The sequence below is a fragment of the Pygocentrus nattereri genome, chromosome 28 (assembly GCF_015220715.1).
Source record: "Pygocentrus nattereri isolate fPygNat1 chromosome 28, fPygNat1.pri, whole genome shotgun sequence".
NCBI lineage: Eukaryota > Metazoa > Chordata > Actinopteri > Characiformes > Serrasalmidae > Pygocentrus > Pygocentrus nattereri.
Genome location: NC_051238.1, coordinates 4,842,943 through 4,854,737, shown reverse-complemented (window position 1 = coordinate 4,854,737; position 11,795 = coordinate 4,842,943). Strand labels below are relative to the sequence as shown.

The window sequence follows — 11,795 nt, the reverse complement described above, 5'->3', positions numbered from 1 at the left end:
CACTACCAAAGTCTTTTACCTCGTCATTTAACGATTGGCTCAGGCTAATAAAAGTAAGAAAAAAATCCCTCTGAGGTCACTCTGGCCGTTTACACGTACCACGCAGTCAACTACATCAGTTTCGGTCAAAGAAAGATGCCGAATGGCCTTCAATCATTTTGTGTTTGTGTCTTTCCTTATCAGACTACAGAGCCCCAGTGGTTTTATCTGTAATCATCACAAACAAACCCAACTACAAAATGAGATAAGACATGACAGCACGTTCTTAGCGGCAGTAATACTTGAGAAGTAAGTCCTCATCTTCTTCTTCTTCTTCTTCTTCTTCATCTTCTTCATCTTCTTCTATAGGCTGCTCCCTTTAGGGGTCGCCACAGCGGATCATCTGCCTCCATCTTGCCCTATCCACTGCCTCCTCTACTTTCACACCAACCATCTCCATGTCCACCTTCACTACATCCATAAACCTTCTACCCGGCAGCTCCATCTCCAACATTCTTTGCCCAGTAATACTTGAGGAGTAAGTAAAGTGAGCAAATATACAACCATAAGCTGCTGTTGCTATTTATGGTCTTCAAAGACCAGATCAACGAATTAAAACCATCAGAGCATGGATTATTGTAATAATTGTAATCGTGTGACAGAAATAGCATCCAAAGCTCTGGAATGCTTGAATTAAGTGAATCTTAATCTAATGTAGTGTGACCTGCATATTTTAAAGACCAATTAAATCTGTTGAAATATATCGCTGCTGTCTGAAGAAAAACTCGTGTCTCCATTTAAGTAAGTAAGTGATACTTTCTGATCCCACAAACGGGGAAATTCCACCTCTGCATTTAACCCGTCCGTGAAGTGAAACACCACATACACACACTAGGGGGCAGTGAGCACACTTGCCCGTAGCGGTGGGCAGCCCTATCCACGGCACCTGGGGAGCAGTTGGGGGTTAGGTGTCTTGCTCAAGGACACCTCAGTCATGGACTGTCAGCCCTGGGGATCGAACCGGCGACCTTCCGGTCACAGGGCCAGTTCCCTAACCTCCAGCCCACGACTGCCCCATTTGTGTTGTTTTTCAGTTTTTGACATGGTTTGAAAATACCTCTTGCTCTTTACATTGCGTGTGAATTTCATGATAAATGGACCAGAAGAAACGTCTGGTTCCACTGACTTACATTAAAAGTAAAGTGTGTTTTTCCTTCTTTTGTAAAGTTACCGTTTTGGAGATACGAGGTTTTCCTCTGAGAACAGCAATACACACACACACACACATATATGTGTATGTATATATGTATGTAAATATATATATATATATATATATATATATATATATATATATATATATATATATATATATATATATATATGTGTGTGTGTGTGTGTGTGTGTGTGTGTGTGTGTGTGTGTGTGTATAATATATATAAAGAAAGCAGCAAAGCCAAGATAACTCTCTCTCATGTCCTCGTATCTCACATCCTAGGTCATCTTCTGCAGCACCTTCCGTACTTCCTCTGGACTGTAGCCCCAAGGACCCTTGCCTCCCTGGACAGGAGAGAGAAATGAACAGAGCCTGAGAAACTGGAGACCTTCTCAACGTGCAGGCATAATGTTCTTACATTAAACACTAAACAGCAAGTTATTTCACTATTTACTACACAGTCGAGTCACATTATTATGACCACCAGCTAATCTACAGAGCAACCACCGTGTGCAGCATGGGCAGCAGCTCGACGGGCTGGGAACGACTCACTAAGGTCCTGGTAGGTTGTCACAGGTATGTGGAGCCATGCTGACTGCAGTGCATCCCACATGTGCTGCTGGAGGGTGCGCAGGGGAGGATCCATAGAGTGAACAGGACGATCAAGGAGGTCCCACAGATGCTCGGTTGGGTTCAAGTCTGTGGAATTAGGGGTCCAGGGTAGTACTTAGTAGCCTTAGTCATGCCCCTCCAGCCAGTGTTGGACATGTCTACCAGTGTGGCATGTCCAATTGTCTTGCTGGAAGATCCCATCCACCGCTGGGAAGACAATCAGCATGTATGGGTGTTTGTGATCTGAGAATGCCATGAAAACATTGCCCAGACCATGATGCTGCCACCACCAGCTTGTGGACATGAGTCAGAATAATGTGACTCGACTGTATAGTCTTACGTTATACACCATGTATGGTACCAGTGGGCACCACTATCACTATAACTGGTGGTTGGTTGGTTAGTGTAGTGGTTAACACCTCTGCCTTCTATACTGTAGACTGGGGTTCAATCCCCACCAGGGCAAACACCCTACACTATACCAATAAGAGTCCTTGGGCAAGACTCCTAACACCACCTTGGCCTACCTGTGTAAAATGATCAAATTGTAAGTCGCTCTGGAGAAGAGCGTCAGCCAAATGCCAGAAATGTAAATATCAGACCAAATAAAGTCCAGTTCAGTCAGATTTCAACTATCGGTAAACAAGGCATCAATTTTCACTGCTCTGCCGATGACACTCAGTTATATATATATATATATATATCAAGCGACCCGGACGATAAAATTAAGCTTAGCCAGATTGAGGACTGTGTAAAAGACATAAAAGACTGGATGTCGAGTATCTTTCTCCTACTTAACTCAGATAAAACTCAGATTGGTCCAAAAGCTGCTAGAAACCAACTCTCTAATTTAACACTTAAACTTAGTTTCTCAGTTGTGTCAGGTCCATTTGTAAAAAATCTTGGTGTTGTGATAGATCCTGATCTGTCCTTCGATGCACATATAACCAATATTACTAGAACAGTCTTCCTGCATCTACATATTATTAAATTAAGATATGCATGATCTCTACAGGACGCAGAAAAGCTAGTTCATGCATTCATTACTTCAAGGCTGGATCACTGTAATGCCCTGCTGTCTGGATGTCCCAGCAAAAGCCTCGACAAGCTTCAGCTGGTCCAGAACGCTGCAGCCAGAGTCTCACAAGAACCAGAAGGTTTGACCATATTTGCCCAGTTTTATCAGCCCTGCACTGGTTACCAGTTAAATTTTACATTGATTATAAAATTTTATTACTGACCATTAAAGCTCTAAACGGACTCGCCCCTCAGTACCTGAGTGACCTTCTCTCCCACTATGAACCATCACGCCTACTTAGAATTAATAAAGCCCCCCAGCTTTGGAATAATCTTCCAGTCAGTGTTCGGGACTCAGACACAGCCTCAGTCTTTACATCTAGGCTGAAAACCCACTTGTTTAGTCGAATTATTAATAATATTCTTATTATGGTAAACCGGGACTGTTGGTGCTGTTGTCCCACTGCGTCACTCACTCACTCACTCACTCAGGTTTGCTGACAGTGGAGCGGAGGGGTGAGCCTCATGTCTCATGTCATACCTCCCTGGTTTCTCCCTTTTAGTAAAGGGCTGTAATAACTAGACCTGCTGGAGTCTCTGCTGCTCTGTTACCCCTGTAATCAGTGATCAGTCACTCTTTACAGAACTGACTCTCTGTGCATTTCCTTTTCTTTGCCGAGCAGAACAGCTGCCCATCCGCTGCGTCTGATGCTGTTGCTTCTTCTGCCTTAATCTGGTGCCCACTGCTCACCAGCCTTCTGGACCGTTTTGACCACCAGCTTCACGCTGAACAATGCTGTGCAAACCTCACCTTCGTGAGCTGACCCTCCTGCTGCTGCTGCATACACTCAAACTATCTAATTACCCATTGATCCATCTGTTTTTCCCCCGGTTTGTATTTTAATATTTTATACTGATGCTATTTGCTGTCCGGTGTGGTCCAGAGGAGGACGGGTTCCCCTTTAGAGTCTTGGTTCCTCTCAGTGCGACACTCAATTGGGCGCAGACCCAGATTTTTCTGTAAAGCTGCCAAGTGACGAGGCCTGTTGTAAAAAGCGCCACATAAATAAACTTTGACTTGACTACCATGTTTTTACATTGTACACTATACAGTACAGTCTTACATTATACGCTATATATTGCAGCCTTGCGCTATTCTTATGCCATAGACTACGTACTAAAATCTTATACCATTCACTGGATTATTCTTATACTGTACTTTTCACTATCAAGCGCTTGGATTTTTGTGGAGACAATATCTGATTGAAGATGCTGTAAACTTTTGGCTCATTAATGTAGGCCACTTTGCCTCCAACGGCTCCTCTTCTTCCACCAAGGATGCCAACCTGCAGCTGCTTGGTCCAAACATGATATTACACGCAACACTTAGTTTTTCTCCTTCCTTCCAGTGTGTTGTTTGGGTAGTAAACTAAAAGCGCCTATTGCACTACAGACGTAATCGAGGCAGATTTGAGCTAATGTTTGACTGCTTGTACAATCAACAAAAGCACAATGACAAAAGGCTCGTCGAGACTGCCTTTGACCCACTTTCTCGGTCATGCTTCTTGTCCCAGACACAAAGTCCACGTGAGGAACTCTGAATTACTGATACACAGAGAGATGGACAAACAGACGGGCACACGGTCACTTCACAGGTTACACCTGTGCAAAAGGTAAAAGGTAAGTGAAACTCTTACTGCTGCAATAAGGCCGTACTGTATAATATAAACCTAAATGCTGTGTAACAGTGCACAAACAGAAACCAAGTGTGACCTTTCTCAGCACTGCAGTAACACTGACGTGGTGGTGGTGGGTTAGTGTGCGTTGTGCTGGTCTGAGTGGATCAGACACAGCAGTGCTGCTGGAGTTTTTAAACACTGTGTCCACTCACTGTCCACTCTATTAGACACTCCTACCTTGTCGGTCCACCTTGTAGATGTAAAGTCAGGGACGACAGCTCATCTGCTGCTGCACAGTTTGTGTTGGTCGTCCTCTAGTCCTTCATCAGTGGTCACAGGACGCTGCCCACAGGACGCTGCCCACAGGACGCTGCCCACAGGACGCTGCCCACAGGACGCTGTTAGTTGGTTATTTTTGGTGGTGGACTATTCTCAGTCCAGTTGTGACGCTGAGGTGTTTAAACACTCCAGCAGCACTGCTGTGTCTGATCCACTCAGACCAGTGCAACAAAGTATCAGAGAAACAGATGGACTACAGTCTGTAACTGTAGAACTACAGAGTGCAGCTATACAGTAAGTGGAGCTGATAAGATGGACAGTGAGGGTAGGTCAATGGAACCAGGCGTTTTTCCGAGTCATTTCTTTTATACACAATGTAAAGAGTAACAGGTACTTTCATATTATGTCAAAAACTGAAAAACGTGTGTGTGTGTGTGTGTGTGTGTGTGTATTGCACAGTTCCCCAACTGAAACTTTAGCGCAGTTCTGGAACATATAACTACCTATAATCAGTACAAAAGCCTGTAAATCTGTATCTTTTGTATTTGCACACTGGAGTTAGAGGAGGCGTGTGATAAAGTTCACAGCGTTCCAGCCGAGGGAAAAGTTTAACCAGTGCCAGCCGATTCCCTTCAGCTGCCATCGGAGCCTTTCCTCCACTGCTACCCCAGAAATGTCTCATTTGCGAAGCGCTCACCTTGTAGATGACCTTTCCTCCCTGAAGAACGTACAGTCGCTCAGGCAGGGCTCCGTAACGGCTGGCTGTGATGTCATTCATCTCGTCCACTACCACAGGACACAGCGGGTTTTCTTTAATCAGAGACTTTGCTGCGGTCAGTCTCTCCTGCAAGCTCCTGTGCTGGTTGATGTCCACATTGTTGGCAAAGGCCCAGCCATCTATGGAGAGATGAGCCAGCATCTAAAGGTGTAAATCGCTGACCTCACAGCAATTCAATTAGATTACAACTCTATTCCACCACAATTTGGTTTGGAAGAAGCCAGAATTTTTTAACAAACACGCTGAAAATACAAATGTGGCTGGAGAAACGATTTACACAGTAGTGGAATGTAGACGATAAAAAGAATAGACCAAGCTTTCTTACTGTATTTACAAACTGAATCGGCTTAAATTAGTGCATACGGAATTGAACGTTATTGGAATCTGTTATAATTGACTATAATAGGCCAAAAAGGCCTAACTAGCCCAGAAAGGTAGGGTTTTTACATCAAACTCTGCAAAGTAACCATTTCGAAAAAATAGCGATCACCACGTCAGCTCACTGTTCTGTTCTGCTGCACTTATGGGTCATATAATAGTGTTTAGCCTCTTCATCGGGAAGAGTAAATGATTCACTAAATTGTCATTAGCTACAGCTGCACGTTTTAACATACAGGGAGATTGAAAAAAAGGCCCCGGATATTGTGTAACAACTCTCCTGAGCGAAACAACGTCCAACGTGCTCCTCAGCAGATGGAGCTTCGAACAAGCCGGGATGCCCCCGCGCCTCAGTGATGACTGCCGTCGCAACGTTTAACCTCCGTCTGCAGCTTCCGGGTGCAGATCCCCCCGTACCCCTTCACTCAGCCACTCGACTTCTCATCCGGATGGTGGTGTACAGTGCCGAGCAGTGTGTCTTCATGGTGCGAACCTATTGGGTCACAAGGTATGCAGCGCATTGTTTTGGTCAGATTGCTTCATCCTAAGTGTGTCTGTCTGTCTGCCCTGCGATGGACTGGCGACCTGTCCAGGGTGTATCCTGCCTTCCGCCCGATGACCGCTGGGATAGGCTCCAGCACCACCCCCCCCAGCGACCCTGAGGGAGAAGCGGCGTAAACGATGTGCGTATGTGTGCGTGCTTGATCCTAACGGGAGTTACAACAGAACATTCGGGGCCTCTTTTGAGCGACTCTCCCTGTAGAGAGAGGATCGCCCAGTGGGGTTATTACTGTTTATAGCAGCTTTATCTGCTTTTGATAGCTGGAAAGCAGAAGAAACATTAGTAAAACCCACTGCATACTTGGGCATGTTTGACACCACACCCTCAAAACACATGATTTTACCGTTAATCCTAATGTGTTGTCTTGTATTTACACTATATAATATTACATAATATTCCTGCATTAAACAATAGTACAACAGTATATTCCTATTATACACCGTGTTCTAATATTCTTACATCCTATGTACTACACTCTTATCCATATAGTTTATGGATGGATGGACTTATTCAGAAACCTGCAGCAAGGCACGTGAAAAAGTATTTGCACCCCTAAAACTGAGATCTAGTTCCTCGGCAGGAACAACTGTAATCAAACGTTTGGAATCACATCGCTGTGGAGGAATTCTGGCCCACGCCTCTTTGCAGAATTATTCTAATTCGGCAATGTTGGAGGGTTTTCAAGCATGAACCATCCATTTACGGCCGAAACTGGGCCAAACATGTAGTGTTTTTTGTTGATTTAGTGGGGAATCGATGCTAATCCTGTTGAAATGGGTCACTGGTGATGTATCAGTGAGGGAAAATCACAGAAAATAAATAGTGAATTTGAACCCAACAACTGCTAGGCTCACATTTCTTAGGCATGAAGCCTGGACTACAGTACAATATCAAGAGACCGACTACTGAAAATCGTCAGTATAGACTAGTGGTCACCAACACAGCTCCTGGAGATCTGCCTTCCGGAAGCGTTCACTTCCAACCCTGACTGACCACTGGATCTAGCATGTTAGAGGGCAGATTTCCAGAGGCAAGATTAGTGACCACTAGACTAGACTTCAGCTTAATCTTACACTAGGAAACTGACCTTGACCAACATCTGACTGTTACTGATTAACTCTCTTTCCTGGACTACAAACTCAGGTCTCTCTAAACCGGCGATGTTTACCTGTGGCATGCGCTTCGGCGATGTAGATCACGAGGAAATCGGCCACATCACCAAAGTCCCTGACGAGCTGCTTGAACTCGTCAAGTTTGAAAAGAAACGGTGGTCAGGTGCAGCTTCCGAAGCTCAGGACGAGTGGACGATTACCTTCAGAATCAAGGCCAGAGGGTGAATGATGTGAAGAGTCAGTAAATGAGTGAAGGAAGGAGTGCATAAGGAAATGGATGGGAGAGAAACTGAGGGAGCAAGGGGACAAATGAGTGAGGAGGTAGTGAATAGGGAATGAGCGAGTGAGGAAAAGGACTGAGGGAAAGGGTTGAAGAGGGAATTAAGGGAGCAAGCCAATGAAAAAGTGAAGGAAGGGGTGAGAGAGTTAGGGAGTGAATAATGATGTAAATGGATGAGGGAGAAAGACAATGAATGAGTTAAAGAAGCAAAGAAGGGAGTGAACGAGGGAGCGGGTGAGATTAATGAGTGAGTGAGTGAATTCATGAGCGGGTGAAGGAGGCAAAAGGTGTGAAGTAATGAGGGTGAATCAGTGAAGAAAAGTGAGTGGATGAAAGAACTGACAATATTATATTGCTGTACAGAGGCAAAAAGCATTAAGCTCTTCTACACAGACCTCATAGTTCTAAATGCAACCACTGTCTTTACTAAAGAACCTTTAAAGAACCACCCCTGTTAGACATTTAGTGGACTGCTCGGTGTGACCCGTGTAGTGCACTACATAGGGAGCACGGTGCACTTTGAGACACAGCCGTGACTCCATAAATACAGTTCTTTCGCTGCTCACCCCGGATGAACTGATGGACGCTGGTCCTGCCCCCCTCCAGGGTGATTAGGGGGCAGTCTGGAGCCCGATGGCCCACAAAAGCGGAATCCCCCAAACAGCTCCAGCAGCCCCGCAGAACGGCCTCCAGGAAGCGCGGTGTGGTGAAGGAAGGAGCCCAGTCCTCGTAGCGGAAGCGCGGGTTGAGGCTCATGGTGCTCCGCTCCCCCAGCCGGAGCATGATCCTCCGGGCCAGAGCGGGGCTCAGCACGGACAGCAGGTTCAGCGCACAGAACTGGACCAGCAGCAGCAGCAGCATGACCACGGAGCTGCCGCACACGGCCAGCCTGCGGACAGCGAAGCGCACAGACAGCCACATCGCCGCAGACAGTCGGACACGAAGCCAGTCTCTCCGTCTCTCCGCCTCTCCGTCTGTCTGTCTCTCCGTCTGTCCGTCAGCTGTCCGGTCACTCCTGAAACTTTGTTGTTGTGACGTCGTTTGTTTTCTGCTCCTCCATTGAGGTTTACGCGCACACCGCCATCTAGTGGACTGCGACGGAACCGAGGACCCCTTAAAGAGCACATGCGCTGCATTTTTTACTAGTGAACACTGTTGTTATCCGATTTGTGCTCTTCTTCATTTTCTTCTTCAGCCTTTTGATCGCATCTGTGAAAAATCGCTAGATAATGATTTTCCCTTTGGAATGAATGGGGCGCAAAAATAGCGTCCATTATAAGTCCATTATAAACGCCCAGTCAACCCCGTGGGATAAAATCGGTGGGACCTCTTATAGCCCATTATAGCAACCGCCAACCACCACCTAGCCAACCCCCTTCAAACTACCTGGGATAAAATACCAACTGTCTAGTAACCCACCCAGCAACCACCTGGGATACCATAGTAATAACCTAGCAACACTACCTGGAACACCATAGCAACAGTCTAGCAGTCAACAGTAATACCATAACAACCGGCTAGCAACACCTTAGCAACTGTTAGGGGTACCATAGCAGCTACCTAATAACACCCTAGCAACCACTTGGGATACCATAGCAACCACCTGGCACCCACTTGGGATACCATAGCAATCACATAGCAACATCTTAGCAACCGCTAGGGATACCATAGCAACCACCTGGGATACCATAGCAACCATCTAGCGACTGCATGGAATGCCATAGCAACCGCCTAGCAACACTTTAACAAGCGTTTGAGATACCATAGGGACCTCATGGCAACATCATAACAGCCAGCTGATACCACAGCAACCAGCTAGCAATAGCCTAGCAACCACCTGGGATACCATAGCAACCATCTAGGGACTGCATGGAATGCCATAGCCACCGCCTAGCAACACTTTAACAAGCGCTTGAGATACCATAGGGACCTCATGGCAACATCATAACAGCCAGCTGATACCACAGCAACCAGCTAGCAATAGCCTAGCAACCACTTGGGATGCCATAGCAACCGCCTAGCAACATATTAGCAAGCTGAAGCTGTGCCATCACTCTGCATTTTCTTCAGGAAATGCACTTTTCAAGTTTTATTTGTCCACCTTATGACACTTGAATGGGTTTATGTACCAGAGAGTCCCTGACCGTCTTTTTCTGTGATCGACTGTGTTTTCATACTGACCTCTCCTCTGATTGGCTGGTCTCTTTTGTGCCTTATTTAAAAAGCAGTCCAAGCTGAAACACTCTTTATAAATTCCGAGAGAATGGATGAGTTAAACTGCTGTAGGCTGAATATGTGGACAAATATGTTTGTTTTTGTGGCATCATGGAAACAATTATCTATAAGTACTATTATTAAACCAGGTAAACTGAAATCTTTAAGGTATGAACTTATAAAAGTCATTCAGGGTGGTGTTTTGTAAATGTTCTGGAGAAACTTACAGAGACAGAATGATTCACAGCAGTGGTATTTTTTAAATATATGCAGGACAGGAAGGTACATGGAGGCAAAACAGCCCCCGAGGGAAGCGAATTTACCTAATCTAGATTTACTGTGTTTACCGTTCTCAGCATTCCAGACAAAAACTCAGGAAACACATATAGGCTCACTGGTGGTTCCTATCACTGATGGGTTAGTATTAGTGTTACTGAGAGCTGATGGGTTAGTATTAGTGCTACTGAGAGCTGATGGGTTAGTATTAGTGTTACTGAGAGCTGATGGGTTAGTATTAGTGTTACTGAGAGCTGATGGGTTAGTATTAGTGTTACTGAGAGCTGATGGGTTAGTATTAGTGTTACTGAGAGCTGATTGGTTAGTATTAGTGTTACTGAGAGCTGATGGGTTAGTATTAGTGTTACTGAGAGCTGATGGGTTAGTATTAGTGTTACTGAGAGCTGATGGGTTAGTATTAGTGTTACTGAGAGCTGATGGGTTAGTATTAGTGTTACTGAGAGCTGATGGGTTAGTATTAGTGCTACTGAATGCTGATTGGTTAGTATCACTGCTACTGAGAGCTGATTGGTTAGCATTAGTGATACCAAATGCTGATTGGTTAGTATCAGTGCTACTGAGTGCTGATTGGTTAGAATTACTGCTACTGAGCGCTCATTGGCTAGGATTAGTGCTACTAAGAGCTTATTGACCAGCATTAGTGCTACTGAGTGCTGATTGGTTAGGTTTACTGCTACTGGGTGCTGATTGGTTAGGTTTACTGCTACTGAGTGCTGATTGGTGAGTATTAGTGCTACTGAGTGCTGATTGGTTAGGTTTACTGCTACTGAGAGCTGATTGGTTAGGTTTACTGCTACTGAGTGCTGATTGGTGAGTATTAGTGCTACTGAGTGCTGATTGGTTAGGTTTACTGCTACTGAGTGCTGATTGGTTAGGTTTACTGCTACTGAGTGCTGATTGGTGAGTATTAGTGCTACTGAGTGCTGATTGGTTAGGTTTACTGCTACTGAGAGCTGATTGGTTAGGTTTACGGCTACTAAGTGCTGATTGGTTAGTATCAGTGCTACTGAGCGCTGATTGGTTAGTATTAGAGCTACTGAGTGCTGATTGGTTAGAATTACTGCTACTGAGCGCTCATTGGCTAGGATTAGTGCTACTAAGAGCTTATTGACCAGCATTAATGCTACTGAGTGCTGATTGGTTAGGTTTACTGCTACTGGGTGCTGATTGGTTAGGTTTACTGCTACTGAGTGCTGATTGGTTAGGTTTACTGCTACTGAGAGCTGATTAGTTAGTATTAGCGCTACTAAGTGCTTATTGATCAGACTTAGTGCTACTGAGTGCTGATTGGTTAGGTTTACTGCTGCTGAGTACTGATTGTTTGGACATAGAGCTGCTGGCTGATTGGCTGAGAAAGGCCATTTACACTTATTGGCGTCATGAATGTACATAAGG

At 45.1% G+C, this 11,795-nt stretch overlaps 1 protein-coding gene across 1 annotated transcript; it reads right to left on the bottom strand.

Annotated features, from left to right (window-relative positions):
• Positions 1 to 1,366: 1,366 nt before the first annotated feature.
• dio1 (iodothyronine deiodinase 1) lies at positions 1,367 to 8,989 on the bottom strand. The gene is made up of 4 exons (XM_017717792.2): positions 8,456 to 8,989; positions 7,666 to 7,809; positions 5,477 to 5,676; positions 1,367 to 1,536 (listed from the first exon to the last, which is right to left on the bottom strand). Exons 1-4 carry the CDS (start codon positions 8,808 to 8,810, stop codon positions 1,471 to 1,473), a joined length of 765 nt encoding a protein of 254 aa, XP_017573281.1. The 5' UTR covers positions 8,811 to 8,989; the 3' UTR covers positions 1,367 to 1,470.
• Between the last annotated feature and the right edge of the window lie 2,806 nt (positions 8,990 to 11,795).